This window comes from Punica granatum, chromosome 3, assembly GCF_007655135.1.
Source record: "Punica granatum isolate Tunisia-2019 chromosome 3, ASM765513v2, whole genome shotgun sequence".
Classification (NCBI taxonomy): Eukaryota; Viridiplantae; Streptophyta; class Magnoliopsida; order Myrtales; family Lythraceae; genus Punica; species Punica granatum.
In genome coordinates this window covers 7,005,754-7,029,629 of record NC_045129.1, presented here as the reverse complement: position 1 = coordinate 7,029,629, position 23,876 = coordinate 7,005,754, and the positions used below count along the sequence as shown (strand labels likewise).

Genomic DNA, 23,876 nt, shown 5'->3' with positions numbered 1-23,876 from the left:
CCCAAGCACGGAAATCAAGTCCCGGCTCATAGTCAGTTCTTGAGAGCGGGTTCTTCAGGTCCACGTGGCACAAGTAGGTGAAATGTCAAAGTCACACGTTACCATATGAGGGCGGGTATTGAGAAAGATTGTTTTACATAGAAAAATTAAAGAGAAATCAACGGGTTTATAAGAAATTGTGTACCACAACCTACTGGCTCGAGCTTTTGGGTTGGAGATGGGTCCGATCACTTATAAGACCAGTGGGAATTTTACATCATGGTTTTATAAAACCCAACATGCTCCGACTAATCCAATTCGAGACGAGTCGACCTATTAAGGGGTAAAGCTCTCCCAATTTAAATTTTCTCAATTCAGAAGTCTCGAACCTGAGACCTTACTTAAGTGTCGAACTGCTTGAATCAATTCACTTTTTTTTTTCAGAGAATCATTTAAATACCACTAAAATCATAACAAAGATTAATAATTAATATAAAATTTTTAAAATTTCCATCCAAAGTGAGAAGAAAGAAGCAGAGAAGGCAAGAGAAGGCGAGAAGAAATGGGTACTGTTGTAATGGCCAGAGGGGTGAGAAATTCATCTGATTAAAAAATAATGATTTTTTAAAATTCTATTAAAGAAGGCAAAAGGGAAAGCAAAGAAACTACGATTGATGGGCTTGGGAAAACTGGTCTAAAACCAAAGATGATGTAGAGTAGTGACATATATCATTGCGGGTAATTAAAAAGTTTTAAATTTGATACTCATTGTGATATTATATGTGACTTTTTATTAATTATTATGATTTGTATTTCATTATATTAGACTTGAAGGCCTCCTAACCATAAAAAAGGAAACAAACTAAAAATTTAAAAAGAATAATGTTATACAAAAATTTTTTCTCTCATATAAACTTTTGTAGATTTTTTTATTCTTCAATTTTATGTACATGATTAATATTAGACATGCTATAACATAATATGAATCTTGACAATGTTGAAGATAGTCGTGGTTGAAATTTATATTTTTCATTTTTTTATGTATAGTCTTGAAATGTTTGATTTTTTCAAGGCTTATAATGATTTCTCTTCTTTTATATAATTTTTCTTAAATATAATATTATTGATTGTAAATTACTATTTTCAATAATAATTTTTATAATAAAATTAGCCAAAAAGATACGTTCTATCCCATGTAATGTACGGGCTCCATCGCTAGTGGTAGTGTACTTATAAGCACCTTTTGATTTTTCTTTAAGATTTCAAAGTATTTCATCTATTAATTTTATATTTGATTTGATATTTTCTGTTAACGATGGCAAATAAATGAATGTATTGACATGTTTAAAATAAATATAAAATAATAGAAATTACTACCAGAAGTATGTAAAAGTTGTTTCCTGATTTATCATAAGATATGGAAAGCAAGAGTGTGAAAACAAAAGTGTAGACAAAATATTATGAAAGAAGAAAAATAAAAATAGACATACTGCTTCACGCTTTTGGAAAGATATGTGAGCCCGTCCCGGTGACCATTTCCAGCATCTGCGGCACCTTGAGCACGATCAACGAAACGAGTTATCCGCATAACGCGCCCAATGCCGCCAACAAGTCCAGTCCTCTGTAATAGCGTAGGATTTTGCAAGAATTTTTCAAGTAAAACTTACAGAAATAGTAATACAGTAATTCGCAAGTATCACATTGAGAGCTATTTTTCTTGAACGCAATACAGTAATTCTCCACCCTTCCATTCTGTCGCACGAGCTTCGCTTGGAGGTACTCGGCAATTTTCCAGTAATCTAACTATCCTTTTAATAAAAGAAAATGTCATCTGGCTGATTGGTTCTTGAAAGATCCGGGAAAATATTGGCACAATCCTTTGCTCTTAATTCGTCCTCTTCCTTTCACGTCTACAATTCTTTTGTTACCAGAGATGGCGTCGGTGTGAAATCGCTTTCTTTCAAAATCAATTTATGATACATACAAGTATTATGTTCTGCTTCAACCACGGGATCTAGATTTCGAGCAATCAGTTTCAACCAAGCATGATAATCTGGTGGGTCTAGGAAAAATTCAAAAGCAGATTATTAGGAATCTAGATTTGTTCCCATCGTAAACCCAACAATCTTCATATTCTGAGGATCTTGATGAATGGGTCAATTTTCCATCATTCATAACATTTCGATCAATCTAGTAATACGTCTTTTCATTCTGCCGGGCAGCAAGATGAAGGGCCCTCCGCTAAGTGTTGGCGCCTGAAGTGGATTCGATGGACTCGGCCACCTCAAGGAGGGGTGAAGCTCAACACGGATAGAGCTTCTTCGGGTAATCCTGGGCCGACGGGGGCTGGCAGTATCCTTTGACATGCTAATGAAAACTGGATCGCTGGATTCACACGATCAGTAGGATTCACCTCTGCGGTGTTTGCCAAACTATGGGGTGTTTTGACTGGTTTGGATGAGGCTCGGCGTCTTGGCTACAGACAAACTTATTTTGGAGTTAGACTCGGACATAGTTCGTTGTTTGATTTGCAGCGTCTCGGCGTTTTGACTGGTTTGGATGAGCACCTCAGCTTGCTTCGATGGCGGATTCGATAGGGGCGCTGCTGGCTCGAAATTGGATGGTGGAGGTTTTACACGCATACACTCTAGAGGGTAATTCGTATGCAGATTAGTTGACTCGGAGTGCTCTCCATTTCTGATAGGGATTTACTTGTATTAGAATCCGTCGACCGCTCTTAATCCACTCTTGTTTGGCAATATCATTGGGCTTTTTTACCCCGCCTCTGTAATTTTTTTCCAGGACTCTTGCACCATTTTCTTAAAAGAAAAATAAATAAATACCAGACTGTCCATGAAAGTTGGGTCGACCATCAACTTGATCCCTAAAAGGATTTTGCAAATAAAATGATCCTTGAAAGTTTATTCCGTTTAACAATCTAGTCTAGCGTCAATAATCCGTAACCGAAATATGACATGGTCGCCTAACGGGACAAATCGCTGTTACTAATACATACTCTAAAAAGACAGAAAAAAAAAAAAAAAAACTACCGACGACATTTCTTCCTCCCCTCCGCCTCCCCAAATTTCCTTTCGTTCCTTAGGTTGCGTTTGATTTCATAGTAGAATTTTAAAATTAGATTTTGATTTTGATTTTGAGTGGTATAAATGGGATATACCTTTGAGTTTGTATATGTTATGTTGTTTTATTGTTGAAAAAAATGATATAAATGGGGCTCACTCTTTGACTTTGTATGAGTTATTTTGTTTTATAGTAAATAGAGTTAAAGATAAAATTGTGATTCCAAAATACCATCTTGAAACCAAACAAGCCTTCCATCGACTGAATTTCGGGAACCAAATCCCTCGGTACGATTTTGTGAAGAACCCAAGAAAGCAAAGCACTTTGGATGGGAAATTCTGCGGTGTTCTTCTGAGGTCAGTGTGAGCCGACCGCAGCCCTGTCTGTCGCCATCTCTGTCTCCGTTGTCTCTGCCTCCCTCCTCCCGCTTAATCTGCTCAGTCCCCTCTCCAACAATCAAAACCCCTCTCTGATCAATTCCCCGCCGAGCTCAGGGTCTCTGTGGGTCTTTCTGTAGCAACCATTTAACGCAGTTCTCCCCGTCTCGTCCCCTACCGTTCGTCGCACTTGTGGCCGGAGAACACCCCGTCGTGCTTGTGTGCGTCAAAGCTCAACCCTTTTGGAGGTTTCCTTCCTGGGATTTGGTTCCCGTTTGAGTTCTGTTGGTTTTTTTTTTTAATAAATAGTTTTGAGGGTTTATTACCAACGGCTTATGTCCAGCAAGGAGGCCATGTCATGTTTCCGTCACGGATGATTAACGACGAACTATATTGTTAGACGGAATGAACTTGTAAAGATCGATCATTCTGTTTTGTTGGCAAAGTTTTGTCGCTTGTGGAAGATTCATTCATCTGACTATCGGCAGTGGCACTGTGGCAGAGTATCTCTTGGCGGTTAAGACAGGCGGCGCCGCCAACAATGACGGCGCCAACGGATGTGCTCCTCTGTGTCGGTGTGTTCTGCGTAATTGGCGTTGCTTGCCGGCACCTTCTCGGTTCCACGCGTGTGCCCTACACTGTGGCGTTGCTCATCCTCAGCATCGCAATCGGCTGCTTAGGTCGTCCACTTCCCCTTCCCCTTCCCCTTCCTCCCTCCCTCCATTTCCTGTTTTATATATCTGCTGTAATGCAACATTGCCAGCTTCACCGCTCGCTGTAGCCAGTCAGTTCTTGACGAGACTCAGCTCGTCTGGCTTGCATTACTTTCCGGAATACTATTCTTCTTTGCCTTGCTCGATACTGATACCTTTCATGCTAATAACAGTTGCATTTTAGCTCTGATTCTGTTTGTTAGCTCTTTCTTGCAGAGTTTGGTACTACCTTGCATTTAGGAAAGTTTGGAGATGGCATCAGACTCTGTCAGTTTTTATTTTGATTATTGTCGGAACATACATGGTGAGGGATGATCAGTTCCGGAAGGAATACCAGCTGAAGCTCGATTTTCTTTCAGGTGCCAAAATTGATCCAGACCTCCTGTTGGCTGTCTTTCTTCCTCCTCTTCTGTTTGAGGGCTCATTCTCAATGGAAGTGCAGCAGATCAAGGTTTCTCTTTTATCAACTATCTTCTTCGACTCTATTTAATTGGTTTTTCTTCATTAAGTGGAGATTCGGGGCAGAACCCAAGTTAAGCAAATAAGAAGTTCTTGTACTTTTATATTTGAAGAAAAGTAGGTGTTTTACTGAACCCATATATTGAATCTGTCTTTTTGCATCTTCCGTGGGCTTTGCAGAAATGCATGGTACAAATGCTTCTTCTTGCAGGCCCGGGTGTTATCATTTCCACCTTTTGCATTGGATCTGCTTTGAAGGTACATTAGAAACATGCTAATCTTTAATTCTCCTCAATTTTTCTCTAATAGACGATGTCATCCTGCAAATACAGCTCACTCTTCCCTATGAATGGAGTTGGCAAACATCTCTCCTACTGGGGGCAGTTCTCAGTGCCACGGATCCAGTGGCTGTTGTTGCTTTGTTGAAAGATCTGAGGACAAGCAAGAAAATGAGTACAATTATTGAGGGAGAATCAATGATGAACGATGGGTATGTTTGACACTTGATCCTCACTTGGAGAAGGCAAATATTATTTTAGTCTGTAGTTTAGGTTGTCTACGTTGCTTCTTTTAAATTCTGTATTTCATATGTCCCCATTCTTTCTACCTTTAGGGCGTCCATCGTGGTATATCGCCTATTCTACAACATGATGCTTGGGAAGCATTTTAACTGGGAAGCAATAGGAAAGTATTTAACTATAGCAACATCAGGAGCGTAAGTATCTGTTTTGTCAATATTCATTTGTGTCTTTATTTATCATATATCCCTCCCATGAGATGAAAGTCATCTCAAGACATTCTTTTCTGATTCAGGCTTGGCATAGGTATTGCTTTTGGGATTGCTACCATTCTGTGTCTAGATTTTGTATTCAACGATCCCATGATAAATCTGTCACTAACACTAGCTGGGAGCTACATTGCGTACTTCGTTGTAAGTGACTACTTACAGTCTTGATGTCTCATGCACAAGCCTATGATTGATCTGAATAAACTGTCATGTATCTTTAATTTAGTGGAATGCTTATCTGAAGAAATATCATGTGATGCCTTAGAACAAGCCATTTACACGATGTGTGATAAGCAGAAATGCCTTATCAGGGAAATGTTCTGATGATTGGTCATGCCATTCTCATGTTTTTTCCTGCTGTGAAAGGTCACTGGAATGTTGTTACTATGTGATTTGGTCAGTTAAGTTAATTTTTACCCTTGGATTAGGATTTCTTTATTTGGAACAGAACTATTGTTGTCATTACTGATCCTGAAACATTGTTAGCCATAACTAAAGAGAGCGTTAGGTGTTTGAGATGGCACAGAATCTGAGAGTTGTCATGCTTTTGACAGGCTCAGGAAGGTGCTGATGTTTCGGGGATCCTGACAGTGGTCTCTTTTGGAATGTGTGTTCTATTGCCAATGCCTGACACTGGTTTATTTATGGTCCATGGAGATGATTTACTAATCTTCTAGATGATAAACAGGTTTATGGCAGTGGTTGCCAGGACTACTTTCACATCTCATGCTCGACGGAGCTTGAACCACTCCTGGTCAGTTCTTCATTCTTGGATGTATTTCTTCTAAGATATGAGATTATTGCTTTCGCAGATATGCCAATCAATTCTTACATCACTTTCAAAGTTGAAAACACATGCTGTCAGTGTGATTTAAAGTGAACCACCTGGTCCTCTTCATCATCATATCTTAGGATACGTTGCATGTCAATGTGCAGCATGTTTAAATCATGCCCTGAATAATCTATAGCTCCTTTAGTTTCCGTAGAGGAGATTACTTCAACGGTGAGGATTATGCATCTGATCATGTGCTGTACTCAACAGACGGACCATTTTTTTTTTTATCAGATGGATTTATCTTCTATAGGATTTTTATCCTCCAATATTCGTTGCAACATAGGAAAAACAAATTTCAATTTTCCAATGTTGTGTCGGACAGTGAGTTCTTGAAACATGACAAAAGTATAATATTTGGTTGTGTAACTTTAAACATGAAGCTTCTTAAGGATATGCGATATCTCTTCTCTCTGTGTGATTTATTTTACAGGGAATTCATAGCGTATATAGCCAACACGCTGATTTTCATCTTGAGGTAGGGGCATTTCCTTCGAGTTTCACTATATGCTCTTTAATTCTTAAATGCACGAGAGGAATTTTGAAAGGTTTACTGTTCAGCAGCAACACCAGTCACCATGTTTAACAACTATCATTATGCTGGTAATCTGCGTTTATGTCACTTGTTATGAAGATTGTGATAGAGTAATTATTGCTATGTATTGTATGCTATTCCTTTCTCCTCCAAAAAAACAAAGAAAGAAAAACAGCATGTTTGATGTATGGTCAGAAGTAAGCATGGCATATCTTCTAAATATGAGAAAAACAAAGCATATCCATTTGTTGTTCTTATACCTTTATTATTCTGTTCGGAGTCATTAACTCTAATCACATCAATATGGGAGCAGTTTGAGATTATCTTACTAGCTATATTCTTCTTAAATCATTCAGTAGGGGCAGAGGACGTAACATGAACGAGGCTTAATTGCCGCTGTGCGTGTGTTTGTCTGTACTTTTTTGGCACATAAAAGCTAAATAAATGACATGCTTTCAAATTAATTATTAACTCCTTTTTTTTTTAACAGTGGAATTATCATGGCAGAAGGCATCATCAACTCTGACAATCTAGATAGAAGTGGTGCTGTTCATCTTCTCCTTGATAATGTCGCTTACGTTTTCTTCTGACAAATGCCACTTCATTTCATAAGATACACCGTTCTTGCAGTAACATCCAATCTCATATCAATGAAGTGCACTTTCAAACAAATGTGTAATATGATCAAGTGTCAAGATATAAGATGGCTGATTATTATTAGGTTTTGAGTCATCTAGTGAACAAATCAAGGAATCATTTTTCTCCTGCCATAATGCTTTGGAAAGTATTTCATTTTATTATCTAACATAATCGTCTTGTCAGGAAGTTCGTGGGCTTACCTTGTTCTTGTTTATGTTATTGTGCAATTAACTCGGGTGATTATTGTGGTCCTGCTGTATCCTGCTCTACAATATTTTGGTTACGGTTTGAACTGCAAGGAGGCTACCCTGCTTGTATGGTCTGGACTGAGAGGAGCTGTGGGACTAGCAATGGCCCTCTCTGTCAAAGTAAGCATGCTTACCCACCTTTTCTGTTTGAAATCATTCATGAAAATGTTGCTTACCTCTATCACCAGATAAGAATCTGAGCATTGAGACAGTAATATTGGTATTTGGAAGGTTAGGTTCCCAAGTTTGATAAGAATCTTACATCATGAAATACCATATGAGAATCTTACCTCGTTACGAAGCTACCCTTGTTATTACTAATGAGGACAGTGAGGTAGCTTTGCACTTTGCAAGAGGCTAGGAAGTAGTCTTAGGGAATAATCATCTTTTCTTCCGTTTTCAAGTTCCTGTAAACTTTTGCAAGGACAACATTCCTTTTGACAGTTAAAAACCGCAACTTTCTTGAAATTTTATAAAGACAAAGAGGTGTGTTCTTCTTTGCTCGCCTTTGTTACCAGCCGTTCATAGCATTAACCATGTGAAAAATGTATAGCTAAAATCTTCATTTCCTATCCAGAACGCAAGCCGTGACTCATTAGCCTTAACTTCGGAAACAGGATCGCTGGTATGTTACTACTGTTACGATTCTTCAAAGCCTATCACTATTTCATGCCTTGGTCAAGTTGATCAACTAGAGGATTATTGGCTTTTTCTCATGCAGATCCTTTTTTTCACTGTTGGCACTGTGTTTTTGACACTCGTTGTAAATGGATCGACTGCACAGTTCTTGCTGAGTCTTCTAGGAATGGATGAGTTGTCCCATGTGGAGGTGTGGCTCCCTTTGCCGTTACTGCGATTCCTTATCTAGAATTGATGTATTACTTAATCACAAGTGAACATTGTATATTTCCAACATCCGCATGCCCCTTAATACTTCAGAGAAAACCAAAATTTTTTTCCCTGTAACTTCATGCTTTAATTATTTTCAAACCAATCTTTCTAAAATTTCCTGTATCTGTGCTGGCATCATTCAGGTAATACAGAGTTTTTCCTCTGGGCACTTGTATCCTTTTTGATGAGGGAGCTTTAAATCTGACCGTGTATTTTATGATGTAAAACTATTGAAAGTTTTCTGAAAATATCAACTTATGCAATTACTGTCTATGTGCAGAGTTTTTTCCTTTTCACAGTGTACGGAAACATCGGCATGCATAGTTCCAATTTTCTCTTATTTTTTTCCTGCTTTTGCTATTTCCCTTGGGTAGTGCAATGAATTATGAACATATGTTCATTGTCTGCTGCTACTACTTTTGTCTTCTTGTTTCATATTTGGTACGGAGGAATGAAAATGCTTTCATATGAGATGAATACTTAATCTGCCCAATGCTCAATATTCCCTAATGATTCTGTTGACCTTTAACATCGGCCCAATGTTGAGCTTTCAAAGTCAGGGCCATATATCTTAGGAACTGTTTTCTTCTACAAGTGAAAGCAGAAACTCGTGCTGGACTATGCAAAGTACAAACTGAGGAACAAGTATCTACAAGCTCAAGAAATTCTCCATCTTCAAGATTGTGACTTGGAGTCAATTAATCACCTTAGTGTAGAAAATTTTATGCAGCCTCCTACTTTCTCGTCATCACACAAAAGCTTGGACCAATTGAATTTACTGGCTACAAGAGAGCACCTATTAAATGGTACGCTAATATCTACTGCAGTTTTCCTGGCTGCTTGTAACTGCTGTTTGCTTTGAAACAATTAAAACTCGAAGAAGGTAAATCCCTAGTTGGAGGGGTTGTTAGCATGTTTTCTGTTCGATGAGTCTACCATGATTTAATTAATCAGTTGGATGACATGCGTGTTTCTTGCAACAACACTGACTAGATTTTCCTTAATAAAATTTTTATATCCTACGACATGAGTATGGTTGCACTGTGCTGCATATCAGAATTTAAAGTTTACGAATTAATTGCTAGGGAGAAGTGATTTAGAGCACCTAGTGGATTAGGCAAAGTTGATAAAATCAATGCGTAGATTTCACAATATTGTTTTTGACAGCTGTGCGGGCTGCTTATTGGAGGATGCTCGATGATGGAAGTCTAAGTGGAGTGCCAGCAAGTTTCTTGATGAGCTCAGTAGATGAGGCAACTGATGCAGTTCCTCAGGAGCCACTGTGTGATTGGAGAAGCTTGAAAGTATTTATTGATTTTCGAACTTGTGATAAGGTTTTTAACATGGGTATTTTCCCTCGATGGCTAGTGACCTTTCTTGCAATGAAAAGGCTGCAATTTGCATGCTACATATGTGTTGCTTTTCTACGCGCCCACAGAAGTGCAAGAAGAAAACTGGGTGATTTCATGGGTATGGATTTTTCTTAAATGCCCTTTACATCATCATCCTGTGCTATCTGTGGATGATTTTAAGTCCCCGGTCCTTTTGGTCTTTCCAACTAACCAATGATATTGAGATAATCATCTCTTTTTAATCTCAAACTAATTGGATTTTCTCGTGGCCCTCTCTGCTAAAGCAATCTCCGGAAAATTGAAACTATTTCTGGGTGCTCAAGCATGAAATTTATCAAAACAATCCTCGATAATTGTGCTATTGTTATCTTGTTCTCTACTATCCTTAATCAGTTTGTTCTCTGTTTTGGCATTTTGGTATTATTTGGCCAAGTTCGTTGTGCCTAAAAATACTGAAGTCTTAATGGTGTGCCAACATTTCGGAGATTCAAAAGGGAAACTGAAAGTTGACCCATTTTTGTTGCAAATATATTTATGTGTAATACTGCATTCACCCATTTTCATGAAATAGTTCTTGCATGTGTTGTACTAATCGCCATATACTCATTTATATCTCTTCCCTCAGGTGAGACAGAGATCGTGTCGATAGTACTAAATGAAAGTGAGGCTGAGGAGAGAGAAGCGGCAAAGCTCTTGGAAGAAATCTGTCTCGCATTTCCCCAGGTGTAAAGAGAATAACTTTTTCCATGAATTTTTATTCATTTTCCATCTTCGGTTGGGTTTCTGGCCTTGTCGGGGTGAATACATCAATTGAACAATTCTCAGGTTTTAGGTTCCGTGAGAATGACTCAAGTGGTGTGCTCGATGCTCCATGTTTTGAAGGATTACATTCAAAATCTTGAGGTGGAAGGCTTACTTGAAGAAAAGCTTGGGATTATTCTTCATGATCTTCTTATGGTATTATTATCAATTAAACCTGGTCAAAATTGCCTCGCAGCATGTAGAAATAGGAGAGATCAGTTCTAACGTTTTACTTGTCTGTACATGTGAATTACTGTTACTGTCATTTTAGCTAGTAGTCCTTTGGACTTAATGCTGCGAGTCTCATCACATTTGGTTTTTTGTTGTAATTAGTCTCAGTTTTTTCATTTAATTTATTTTGTCAAAGGATTTAAATATCTTCTGGTTTTGCTAAGAGCTTGAGGTTTCTCGCTCTTTGAGAACTTGGTTCCTCGTGTATCCTGTCCATTATCCTTTTAACAAATAATGGGTTCTTTGGCAGAGTGGTTTTAAGAAACCATATGACAATACTTTGCTAGCAAAGATTCCTAGGATGCGGGATGTGGTAAACGCCCATCCTCTGCTTGGAAGGCTTCCATCTGAGGTTCGTCATGCTCTAGAAGGTTCGATGAAACAAGTAATAAAACCTCGAGACACGATCCTTTGCGAAGAAGGTTCCATGCCAAAGTCTTTATGGCTCATTCAAAATGGTCTACTCAAGGTAAATTTGATCTCAACAAGAGAAAAACAGCAATTTTTTTTTAAAAAAATTCCATTCTTTTATTTGTTGGTTATGAATCTTATGTCACGCCCTCAAATTAATCTCTCCAGTGTGAAATAAAGAATTCAAATAGCTCTCGCTCTGTAATGAGAACTCCTGCAGAAGAACTTGTTCTGGGACTCTATGAAATACTCTCAGGAAAACCCTGCATCTATGAGATAAGCACAGACTCATTCGCACTTTGTTACGTTCTCGAAGCCAAAACTTTACTTCCACTCCTAATGCACAATCCTTCCTTGGAGAATTTATTCTGGCAGGTACATACTTCCCTTAGTGTTATTTACTACTTTTTTGTGTCAGCAATGATCTATCATTCTTCAACTTAGAGAGAGTTTTGCTGATTCTTTTTGTTTTTTTTTTTGGGTAGTTTGCTGCATTATTTCCAACTGCATGGTGTTGATTGAAAAGTATCCTTGTTTGATATGATATGATGATAAATCCACAGGAAAGTGTCATCGTCTTAGCCAAATTATTGCTTCCCGAAGTGCTTGAGAAGTTAACAATGCAAGGTTTTCGAGCTCTTATCACAGAAAGGTTTTCGATGAGCACTCATGCCGGGGGAGAAACTATGGTGATCCCCGAGAATTCGATTGTATTCTTATTGGGAGGAGTTTTGACAAATCAAGAGCTTCCTGGGGTTGTGATTGAACCTCCAGCAGTACTGTTGGCTTCACATCAAAGTTTGGCCTCTTCGAGTTCAGAAATACCAGGTAAGATACCTAAAATTTGGCTGCTCGATGTCAACATTACTTTTATCTGAGTAATATTCGAAGAATTTGACTGGTCACTTGTGGAATCTTAATGGTCAAACCTATAAAAGATGGAGCCGAACCGACTTGAAGTTTTAACTAAAACAGACACATGTTAGTTACATAACCTTTTATGGTTTCATTGACAGCTCCTTGGAGATCCGGCTTTTGTCATTATGGATATCAATATCAGGTTGAGACGATTGCAAGGACAGCCTATATCGATACATTGGGATGGAGTCCGGGAAGTTCGGCTTCATCACTGACGTACGGAGGAGGGAACATGGCACTAGTGTAGTTGCTAAGGACTGATATGTGCAATGAATATTTAGAGAAGACATACATTTTTCCAATTAATATCGACAATAAGATTATATGATACTTGTGATCATTAGTCTCTCAGATGTTATGGAACCGACCCAAACTGCAAAAAAGTCCCATGCAAGTCCTCATGGAATGATCTCACAAAGTTATAGTTATGTATAAAGAGGGAGATTTTCGATAATCGGATGGGAAACTTATTGAGAAACATACAGGCCTCGAGGAACAAATAATTGTAAGCTCACTTATCGTACAAACTGCTGAATGAATCAAAACAGATTATAGTTATAGTCGTGACTATAAGACCTGTTATTGATGATAGTTGCATGGCAACGGCCTCTAAGCTAAAATCCTAAGCATCATTCTGTGAAAAGCGTCCCCAGTCTCGGTTAAGAATTGAAAACAAACTCCGATCTCTGGCAAGGAGAGAAGAATCCAAGCTCTGGAAAAACTGGAATCCCGATAGGCAATGTTCCTCCCTCGTGTTGAACTATCGGTCAACCCAGAAATTTTGCCATTGCTGGAAAATCAAACTTCACAAATGATGTCCCCGCCAAGACAGTAGTTCAACGATTCATGTCATTTCCTCCTCTTTAATGCTTGAGAGCCTCGCATTTTCTCGGTCTTGCCTGAAGATCTTGTACAGGGGCGTGTAACACAGGCAACACAGACCGAATGGGACTGCCATCATCGAGAGGAGCCCCTTCGACAGGGCGAAAGCCTCTCTGGTAGAGCCCTTCATGGGGTCCACAGACTTGGCGTCATAACCATAAATCCTTTCTGAGAGGATCCCAACCAAAGGAGCGGCGAAGGAGGAGAATGACCCCTCAAAGGCACGATCAAAGGCATAGATCATGGTCCGGTGCTTAGCTGGGACAACCTCGGCAAACATAGGCCCATTTGCAGCGGAGGCATTCCAGCTAATGGTGAGGCCCATGATGAGAAGCGTAGCGGCATAGGTGGGCCAGCTGGCAACTGTCTGTGGGATCACCCGGAGCAGGAACCATGAGAATGGGATCCCCATGAAGGCGCTGAACTGCGCGCACATAATTCGGCCTGAGTGCGGGTAGACCTGGGAAACCCGATCAGCTATGAGTCCTCCAAGCAAGGATCCTACAGCACATCCCACTGCAAAGACACTCAGGAGGGCTGCTGATGCATTGTTATCAAAACCTTCAAAGAGAAAAACAATAAGACAATATGAGATTGAAGAGAAACAAATCACGAGGTATGGCCACGGTTCAGGCCGAATTGATATTTGACTGAACTGGATTCCCAAAAGAGGAAAAGCGATTATATCTGTTCCGTTTACCAGGTTGGTTAACTGCAAAAACTGCTTTTCATTTTTCCCTCGACAGCACAAATCTGGTACTAGTGTTTATTAATCAGTGGTTTGAGCTCCCTGAAATCGTTGCGTATGTATTGGAATTCCAGATATACCTACCAATTAATTCAAACCACATGGTGAAGAAAACCATTGCTGTCCATGGTAGCGAACCAACGATCCCCTGTAGGACGATGATCTGAAATGTTTTGACCTTCATTACAGCTTTCATGGCAGCCCAAGACTCGACCCAAACCGATTTCACACGGGACCCCTTCCCTAACAGATCCTCCCTGCATAAGAAGGAAGCAAACATCGGTGTGGGTGAAATAAAAAAAAATGAAAACGAAAAACCAAACATTACAGGGATTACCGAAAGGACGAGTTAAGAGAGCAAATGGTACCTATCTGCAGAATCATGACTCCGGAAACTGCTAGTCTTTCTCGGGTCAATAACAAATACAAATACGAGAAACCCGATCAACGCGCTGAGCATTGCCATCATGATGAATGCGCATCTCCACCCGGGAATCCCCCAGAAATACTGACCAGCCATAACTGTCGCCAGGACTCCCCCTCCTATGCCACCAAATGATCCCACAAGGCTCAGGAACCCAAAGCCAGCACCCCTCACGCCATCACTATAGCTATCTGCAATGAAAGACTGGAGGGCTGGGATCACAATCGCAAGCCCAAACCCGTTCACAGCCCTCCAAAACGCGACCTGAAGGAACTCCTGGCTTGCCCCGACTGCAGCAGTGGACAATGCCCAGCAGAGAGTGCCAATTGCTAGCACAGTGGGCCGATCGTAGTTTATGACTAGGATTCCAGCCAGGGGTGATGCCATTCCCTGAACGAAGTTCCTTATGAAGGTCAGGTAGCCCAAATCGGACGGGCCTGCATTGAAGGCCTCGCTCACTTCTTTGTACACTGCAGGGAGGAGGTTCTCATCGGCCTTCTCCATGATAGCGGCCATGTTGATGAGGATAAGAGAGAGGGAGAAGCCAAATATCTTTCGGGTCCTATCACCAAAAATTAGAGTCGACAGAAGATTGCAAATCCAGATTAGAGATCAAATTCTTAGACTTCCCTGTCAAATAAAACTAATCTATTCCAGGTGCAAAATGCTGTTTTTCAAGTTGCTGCCACAATAGAACTGGAAACATATGTCGAAACAAAACCGGAATGGTTTCATGACTAAACTCGAGTCTGATTCATGTAAGATTAATATTCAAGCATCCTACATCTTGAAACCTTTCTGTGATATTGAACCAGATGCTGTCCTATAAACAGGACATTTCCAGTTAATTTTTCCAGCATAGTATCATAGCATGCTAGTGCAAATAGCAAAGAGCTCCAGGGGATCTAAGGAGACTAGAGGAAGAACATGAAAGGAGGTCCGGGGCCAAACATTCAAAAATGGGGTTCAAATTTGCAGGATTCCGGATTACAAAAGCCCAATGTTTTCCCTTTTAAATCCAGATAATAGAGAGACGACAATGCACCGGAATGCATACTCCTTTAAGCTCATGGGAAATTATACTCCAGACAGCACAAAACACACACTCAAACCTCCTTCAGTAGATTACCAATTAAATTATGAACCACTGTATCATTTCATACTGGACTTCACAGAGTTGTACTAACCACCCAGCAGCTAAAGCACATATCAGATATGGCTACAGTGAAGTTCATACCATAAGCCCATTGATATAGGATCGAACAAGGAGCACTCTAATCTTCTAAAGGTTGGGAGTGACAGGAAGCTTCTGATTAAATATACTTCTCAGGGACCGATCCAGAACCGAACAAGTCCTTTCTTCGTAAGCTTGCCTAGTGACTGCTTAAACCAGATCATTAAATTTGTCTCATGAATGCATGGATACATCCATAGACACAAATGGAACAGTACAAGCAAGCAACCCCCTTCTCTTCTTCAGACAAAACCAATCCTCAAAGGGTTCGAATTCGAAAAACCGAAAAAGGAAACAAGTAGAAAGATTCCCAAAGATTCTTGATTGATCGACTCACTTCATATCTTCGAGGAACGATTTGAACCGCCGGAAGTTGGATCCACGAGCAGAGCGAGAGCTTAAACCTGAGCTCCTATCGGCCATAAGTCAACGACCCCAAACTCCAAAAAAATCTGATGAGCTCACAGTCCTTCGAGGAGGCGGATCCGATGAGACCCCGCCACTTGTGCAATGACAAAGCGTTCTGCTCGGACTCATCTGGGATTACCTAGAAAGAATATTCATACCGGGACAGCTTATTCAACGTCCCGTGTGTTGAAATCTCATTTGACAAAAAAACCCGAGTGCAGAAAACGATCTGTCTTGTCGTTAATGCGCACCGAGGGAGTAACCGAAGATGGGTGGATGGCGGTTGGTGCTTTGGCGGCTGCCGTGGAAGAAAGAACATGGAAAAGGGTCGTTTTCAGGGGATTTGGATCTCTAATAACAGAACAGAGCTCCCCATCAATGGCCTCCGAGGATCTTGAAGAGAGGAGGGGACGGTCTGTTCTACTGTTTGCCCGGGTCAGTTTATTTAGATTTGGATGTCCGAGGTTAGATCCTAGACATCTATGATTTGTGTCTGTACCGAAGTTTCCACTACTGCATTTTTGGATAAAATTAAGAATGATTTTGTTATTCCATTCCCAAGTTTTACCTATTCTGCACTTTGCACCCCCCAAGTTTTACATTGTTGCATGATGTTTGTTTCACATTGCACTCGGCAACAACAATCGGCATGTCGCGGAGCTTTTGGCTCCCATTTCACCTAACAACAACAGTCCTTTTCTTGGTAACAGTTGCCCGATAAGGTCCCTTTCTGATATGCTACCGGGTTACGTGATTTTGATTAGGTTGACATGAAATTCTTATATATCAGACAAATCAAATGATTCAACAATCAATTTAAGAAATATGATTTTACTTCAGTTCAGTTCTTAAACCATTCGACTAATCCTGGATATAAGTCTACATTGACCACACCATAACAAACCCCTGAAAATCCATCCAAAATTTTGATGAAAATCATTATATCGCTTACATAAACCTTATCTTGATGTTCTTTTTGATCTCATAAGTTAAAGTGATGCTCTTTCCTATAATTGAAGAAAGAAACTTTAGATCGACAGTTGATGGTCTTTTCATTCGGGTCTCTCTCGGACAATGATTAATCAGCAAAAGGCCAACTAAACTTCAAAATCGTCGTTGTAAAAGGGGCAAAAAGGAGATTTTAAATTGTTAAGTCAATTCAAGCAACTTCAAGGAGTGAAATGGTGAAATACATAATTTATGGCACAAGATGACTTAACAATGGAACCGCGCAGAAAGCGAATGCCCGGTTATATTAATCACGTGGTACATCTTGGATTTAGTGTCATGGCAGTCCGGCCGAGGACGACAAGACGTGGAAATATATATAACTAACGGAGGTGATTCAGTTGTGGACAAATTATTTTCAAATTTTGCAATTAATATATAATATAATTGCTGTCCCTATTCTGACCCAAGTACATAATTTAATCCATTTCTCAATATTTGTATTTTGGCAATTCCTTAAGTTTGAAACGATAACATCAAAAGCATCCCTTTGTTTTACCAATTGGGAGAACACGCACACACACGCACACATATGTTCCTGCTTAAGCTTATGATCGATCCTATCGGCAACATAAACTCAAAACCGACTAATCACCTGATAAGATGTGTTTCATCATGTACCGACAATCGTTCGATTGATGTACACATCAAAAAAGTATATTTATTTACAAGCGAACGATGCAGTCGAACGAGATTTTCATCCAAATGTCGCGAGGCTTTAGCAGCCCAATAAATAGCCCATTATGCGAGCCTGGTCGAGCTCTGTTGGGCTTCACTCTTCACTCAAGTTCTAATGGTAGCAAAGCCCAATATCAAAGAAAATACCGATCTCCATTTCTTAGAAGATCTCCATTTTTTTACCTCTAAAAAAAGCTCTAAATAATATCGTAATTATTTCTACGAATTATACACGACCTAACCATTTGCACTGCATGGAAGATTCAATTCATGCCTCCACTGGTGCTAACGCTAACACACGTGATTGCAAGTTTTACAAACGTATAATGGAGATAATGCGGAAATAATTAAACTTGGACACAAACACGGCGTCGATACATTGCCATTATATTTAAGTTACCAGGTCATCTTGGATAATGATATCGAGCGAGCAAGGGATCAGACTGCCATATGATTTTATGGTAGCTAACTTGAGTTTCGAAGAGAGCTCTTACTACTATAGCTTCGGCAGTTTGATGATTTCCTAAAAGTGAGCCGAAGTTAATGGGCATAAATTAAATCGAAATCGTCATGAAGGACGTCAAGAGACATGGAGAGATCGATGTCAATTAGCTTCATTTTCATGGGGAGGACGTGAGAGAAGGGGGGGGGGGGGGGGGGGGGGGGGGGGGGGGGGGGGGGGGGGAAGTCTTGCCCCACGTGAGGTATATGTCCCCAACACGGTCATTGTCGGATTAGCAAAACAACCCATTAGAAAATATGAAGGCAGTGCTATGAATGTGGACATGCCCACGGGACGGACTTACCTCACCACTTGTGCTTTGGACCACATGCAAACACACTTATTATACATATATATTTATATATATATATATACTATATAATCTTTTGATTAGCCAAGCGATCAACTGATCCAATGTAATCGTATGTAGATATCATAACAACCATACATTGGATCGATCCATTGCTTAACTAATCAAACAAGTTTATTAGATATATATCTAATCTTATTTATGAGAAGCAAAAGAAAACGCATTCTTACACGTTTGCTTTGAAATTTTAAAGGTGTGTGCCTACGCAGAGAAAATTTATAATGGATATATGTAAAATACTTTTTAGCATGCTTGCTGACAATAACCGTAGTTTAAATTTATTCTACACAAATTCATAAATTAAACCGAATAATACAAGTTGGGATACGAAAGTTTCAATAATTATTTTAAGCTGTAGTCAATATTATAATTTTGGTGATGTTCATTTGGAGAGTATTGCTGGGAATATGATTTCTTCACCGAATATGAATATATAAAGGAGATTTGTGAGTTTAATACAAATAAATAGAAAATGAAAAATTAATTAAAGGATATCAACTAGAGGTTTAAACATCTAAATTATCAGACGAGAGTGTGTGATGTTACATTATAACTCTTTCTCTCTACTAATATGAACTAATTAATTACACAATAATAGGAATGAAGGAATTAATTAATTAATTAATGACATATCATGATTTCGAGTTATAGTTTTCCTTATATATGGAACAATATCTCAAAATCGAAAAGGAAGATGCAACAATAATGAGGGAAGAAAAACTATGAAATAATGGATCTTAAATTACTTTGTCCACTCTTTTTTTTCCAATTAAATAAAAATCAGATTGGAAAGGGAAAAAAAAGATGCAACAGTTACATTATCTGAAGAAGTTAATATTTTTCCTGAAATATCTATGCACTTATTTATAATTAAAAAACAATTATAATAACATATATATGTATATAAGAGAGGTAAAAATTTTGTGATATTTAACTTTAAAGTTTACGCTCTCCAAAGTCATTCTCATGTTACACTAGGTTTTGCATTGATGATCTGCTTGGATTTCACAAAAGGATGAATTGATTAGACAAATAATATAATGCGATTATGCGATCATTATAAATATAAAAGATTACTATCAAAACTAGAAAAGAAAACGCGATATAAGCGCATGATTAGTTTTATTTTGTTTATAATATTCCCCTCTGAATATTGTTGTCATTGATGTTTTCATTTTTGGTCGACGTTTTCATTGATGTTTGGCCATATATCATCATGAACTAGTTAAAATATTATCATCAACTAAAAAAAAAAGTAAAAATATTATCATCGATAGCTGATATATTAATGAGGGATAGCATATTGTTTCTGAACGCCCACGTGCTCCCTCCAACCAACGAGATTATTTATTGGGTACATATATATAAACTCCATAAATATTTTTTTTCCCAGTTATAGTCTTTGAGTCCGATATTAAATGCAGAAAGGGAAAATAAATTGGCACGACAAGTTTCACTTGGAATAAATTCATAATCATATATATTGAGGTCAGATTGAAGATAGGTATGCTGTGATGAACTCTCTTTTCGGTATGAATCTTGATATCCAAAATTCAACGGGTCCCGACTAATTCAGTCCAGTCGGGTCGATCCCTTAAGGGATAAAATTCTCTCATACCTTATTTAAGGGGAACAAGTACTAAACCGCTTGAACCAACTTACGCTTTGTAATGAACTCTCTTTTTCTTATTAACAGATTACTATATCCATATGTTTCTATATATTGCAGTCCTTCTCAAAAAAATAAAATAAAAAAAACGATATTCTCCAATTGATATTGCCCCTTGTTTGAAGGGGGTGTCCCTGCAGTCATATATAATTCGTACGGAAACACCTATACTTCCACCTGCAGTTCGAATAATTCCACATTTACAAGAGGGAACTATATATAAGAAAAAGAAACCGAAGAATGTTTTCCAAGCTCTCTCCCGATCTCGACTCTTCTGTTTTCTACTAGCACGTGCAGAAAAAGTTGGTGCCTTTTTTGGTGTGGTGCAGGGACGGAGCCAAGATTTTTATTCAGGGAGAAACTTATACTTTTGTGACAAAATTTAAAAATTCAAATTTAAGGAGGATAAATCACTAATTTTACATAATAAAAAAAAAATCATACTATTGGAATAAAATTTAAAATTTTCAAAGTTCAGGGGGGGCAATTGCCCCCATGCTCCTTCATTGGCTCAGCCCCTGGTGTGGTTGAAGCCGATCGAACTAGCTAGCTAGGGCCGGGCAGTCTCCTTCAAAGCTTAGCTGTATGTATGGCCTCATATGCTGAGGCCACAATGCACCAGAATGTCCCTACGATCCACCATTTCATTCGCGCCTTATGTACATCAGGGATTGTTTGTTCAATTGTGATCGAGAGAGTTATACCTACTACGACTTAGAAGACACTGCAATACTTGAAAGAATCTCGAAATTTTGATACGGCTCCGGATCCATATATTATTCTTTGAACTATCAAGATGGCATCGCTAGGGAAGTGTTCTTCTATGGAAATGTACTGATAAGCTGAACACACGCGGCCTCCAAGGAATTAACAAGGACGAGATTAATTAACATATATGCGAGTGTCAGATGGACTGGTCAAAGCTCGGTCAAAGAGGATTTTGCCGGGAAAAAGGCGCTGATGTGGCAGACACAATCAGCACATTACTGCACAAAAGAGCTTAATGGGCCAATTAATGATTAATCATAATTTATCCAATTGTACTTACTGAAAGATTTATCAGACAAGGGAATCAATCGCCGGCCGACCCATGCGGTTTCTGTCTGCCCTCTGAATCAAACGTCCCAGCATCCGGCTGGGACCACCTTGGTGCTGCTCAGATCTCGACACGTCATAACCCCTGCGGGCCATCCCACAGCATTCAATCAAAACAAGACAACGTCACCTGGGAAAAAAATAATATAATCGATTAATTACCTAAGACAAGACACTGTGGATAACATGGCCAGATTTTTTATTCGATTCCTGTAATTAAAAAATTTTATGATTGAGAGAATTTTATTTTTTAATGAAAAAATATGTTAAAATTTGAGTTTGTCAAATTGATCAGGTTTTCGAATATTAGATGATGCATATAAAGAAAATGTGTTTTTTTTCCCTTTTAAAAGGCGTGGTTTGTGACACATATATAAAAACCTAGAGGTCTCACACCAAATTCGCGATCATGGGCTACTCGTATCATATTGTTTGGGTTTTCTATTTATTAGGTATACAACATTTCATAAAATTGAAAAAAAAATCAATGTCTTATTTTTACTTTTTTCTTTATTATAACAAATGTCACATTTTAATATAATTTGATACTGGAAGAAAAAAAAAAGTATGCATAAAGTCTTATTAATGAGAAGGGTGAATTCCATACTCACCCATATTGTTTTACAAAATGCAAGAAACACTCCCTCCTTTTAAAATAGGACACTTAGTATCTCTCCTTTTGCAAACGTGTAGAGATGAAACCAGAACTTTAGCTCAAGGGGGCAATATATAATATCATATCAACATAATATGTGAAATTATATTTTGTTTGCGGAAAGTAACCATTTCGGGTTTGCATTCTCAATATTAATTTCCAAATATTTATAAATAACATGAATATTATAAGTAGATTACCAGAATTTCTTCTTTTGTTACAAGTGCTTGAAATTTCTAAAGCTCAAAATGAAAATACAAATTACCAATAAGGATTGGTTCAAGCGATTCACACTTATTTTTCATAAGTAAAGTTTCGAGTTAGAGTTTTGTGGATGGAGATAATCTTTGATTTGGAGAGCTTTATCCCTTAGTGAGTCGATCCAACTCGAACTGAATTAGTCGGAGCTCATTAAACTTCATGATACTATGGGACAAAAAAAAAATAATGAAACACAAATTCCTTCATTAGCAGGGATATTCAGGGGTAAACACAAATAGAAACATATTATAGAGGTGTGATTTTTTCTTTCTTATGGGGAAAAATCATACATTCTCTTAGTTTCATACCCATGCTTAACAAAGATTGGGAGATGAAACGGGGAGCAATTGCCCCTCTTCATTCTAATGTTCACTCTGTCCGTACTAACATGATAATGGACTCAACACATGGTGAACCCTTAAGATGACGTGACACTCCCAATAAATAATAATAATAATCACTGTCAAAGAGGGCGGGAGCGGTTGAGTTCCCTTTAGTTGCAGGCCCCTCAAACAACCCCACTCCTCGATCATTAGAGTCTCTCAAAAGGGACGAGAGAGAGAAAGAGAGTGATGAGAGTAGGCTTGGCTGGGAGGTCCCCTCCAACCATCTCATACCTCAACAAAATCGCCAGAGTCCCATCAGAGAGAGAGAGAGGGGGGGGGGGGGGGGGGGGGGGGGGGGGTGATTCACGCCCTCCCTCAATCGAGGTTGTCAAAGTTCTGATGGAGCTCTTGCAACCTTATTAGGGTATTGGTGACCGAAGGGGACCACCCCAACCGGATCTACTCCCTGCCCTCTCCTCCATAAACTATCTTTCTTTCGAGGGATTTGCTCTGGCACTATAGATGTCGGGTTTTCAATAATCTCAATTTGGGATGCGAAGGCTTAACTAAAGCATATGCTCAATGAATGATGATAATTGTCCTATTTTGTTTTCAACTATGTATATATATAGATATATATACATATTTAATTTGATTGTAATAATAAGTTGAAGAGAGAAAATTAAAAAGTAATAATTGTGTAGTTGAATTATGGAAAAAAAATGTGAAAAAATAATGAATAATTGAGAGAATTTAATATTAAAATTAAATTAAATAGTACTTAAAATAAAAAAATAAAAAAAAAGGAAAAAAATAATAATTGCGTTGTTAATTTGAAGATAAGTGGAGTCAAAGTGAAATTGAGTAAAAAAATTTACTCCAAAACCAAACAAAGAATTCTCCTATGTATTGTATTCTAAAAATCCGCATAATTTAAAATTTCACTCCATCTATTAAAAATCCTTGAATCACAAGTTATGCCATGTGAGTGAGACTTTGTATTAGGAGGATTTTTAAATTGATTGTTAGGATAATATAAACACTCTTTTTAAAATGAGTGTGGCTGACATTTTATTAAATTACATGTACACATCGATTTTTTTTTCTGTTTTTAGGTGTATGCAGGTCATAGGTCTAATATAATGAGTATCTAACCTTAAATTTCTTAATTATCAACAACAATATGCGTCACTGTGTTATATTTTTTTTTAAATACACTTCGAATTTACCCCCAATTATATCTCACATAAAAAATCACTTAATTCTGAAAAGGATGCGTCTCGATGCATCATGACGCCCTCTCTGTTTAATTAATTGAAGTAATTGGGCGTGTAGTTCACGGCTCAAACACTCGAGACAGAC

The 23,876-nt window shown here is 38.5% G+C and overlaps 2 protein-coding genes across 9 annotated transcripts; one reads left to right on the top strand and one right to left on the bottom strand.

Annotated features, from left to right (window-relative positions):
- Window positions 1–3,330: 3,330 nt before the first annotated feature.
- Window positions 3,331–12,605, top strand: LOC116200859 (sodium/hydrogen exchanger 7-like). 6 transcript variants are annotated; one of them, XM_031531799.1, is made up of 24 exons: window positions 3,332–3,658; window positions 3,781–3,850; window positions 3,940–4,117; window positions 4,367–4,417; window positions 4,510–4,601; window positions 4,790–4,867; window positions 4,942–5,099; window positions 5,223–5,324; window positions 5,423–5,540; window positions 5,951–6,003; window positions 6,085–6,150; window positions 6,662–6,706; window positions 7,254–7,306; window positions 7,586–7,770; window positions 8,228–8,275; window positions 8,372–8,479; window positions 9,146–9,347; window positions 9,709–10,011; window positions 10,519–10,616; window positions 10,719–10,850; window positions 11,176–11,394; window positions 11,505–11,711; window positions 11,900–12,164; window positions 12,353–12,568. In XM_031531799.1, the coding sequence occupies exons 3-24, from the start codon at window positions 3,979–3,981 to the stop codon at window positions 12,499–12,501; spliced, it is 2,871 nt and encodes a 956-aa protein (XP_031387659.1). In that variant the 5' UTR covers window positions 3,332–3,658; window positions 3,781–3,850; window positions 3,940–3,978; the 3' UTR covers window positions 12,502–12,568. The 6 variants fall into 6 exon arrangements, with proteins under 6 accessions (XP_031387658.1, XP_031387659.1, XP_031387657.1 ...); XM_031531797.1 differs by having other exon boundaries at window positions 3,332–3,685; XM_031531798.1 differs by lacking the exon at window positions 3,781–3,850 and having other exon boundaries at window positions 3,331–3,658.
- A 100-nt stretch (window positions 12,606–12,705) lies between these two features.
- On the bottom strand, window positions 12,706–16,416 carry LOC116200862 (multidrug resistance protein 2). 3 transcript variants are annotated; one of them, XM_031531809.1, is made up of 5 exons: window positions 15,880–16,416; window positions 15,546–15,688; window positions 14,253–14,870; window positions 13,969–14,141; window positions 12,706–13,697 (listed from the first exon to the last, which is right to left on the bottom strand). In XM_031531809.1, the coding sequence occupies exons 2-5, from the start codon at window positions 15,554–15,556 to the stop codon at window positions 13,099–13,101; spliced, it is 1,401 nt and encodes a 466-aa protein (XP_031387669.1). In that variant the 5' UTR covers window positions 15,557–15,688; window positions 15,880–16,416; the 3' UTR covers window positions 12,706–13,098. The 3 variants fall into 3 exon arrangements, with proteins under 3 accessions (XP_031387669.1, XP_031387668.1, XP_031387667.1); XM_031531808.1 differs by lacking the exon at window positions 15,546–15,688 and having other exon boundaries at window positions 15,880–16,089; window positions 16,202–16,415; XM_031531807.1 differs by lacking the exon at window positions 15,546–15,688 and having other exon boundaries at window positions 15,880–16,415.
- Between the last annotated feature and the right edge of the window lie 7,460 nt (window positions 16,417–23,876).

What these genes read in the sequence shown, in the direction of transcription:
- LOC116200862 (XM_031531807.1), bottom strand. Translation starts at nt 15,965, where the DNA reads ATGGCCGATAGGAGCTCAGGTTTAAGCTCTCGCTCTGCTCGTGGATCC. An exon ending in AGTCATGATTCTGCAGATAG is followed by an intron (nt 14,142 to 14,252) that starts GTACCATTTGCT and finishes CTTCTTATGCAG; the next exon opens with GGAGGATCTGTTAGGGAAGG. An exon ending in CATGTGGTTTGAATTAATTG is followed by an intron (nt 13,698 to 13,968) that starts GTAGGTATATCT and finishes TTCTCTTTGAAG; the next exon opens with GTTTTGATAACAATGCATCA.
- LOC116200859 (XM_031531801.1), top strand. Translation starts at nt 3,979, where the DNA reads ATGACGGCGCCAACGGATGTGCTCCTCTGTGTCGGTGTGTTCTGCGTA. An exon ending in GCTACATTGCGTACTTCGTT is followed by an intron (nt 5,541 to 5,950) that starts GTAAGTGACTAC and finishes TGCTTTTGACAG; the next exon opens with GCTCAGGAAGGTGCTGATGT. An exon ending in TTCTTCATGATCTTCTTATG is followed by an intron (nt 10,851 to 11,175) that starts GTATTATTATCA and finishes GTTCTTTGGCAG; the next exon opens with AGTGGTTTTAAGAAACCATA.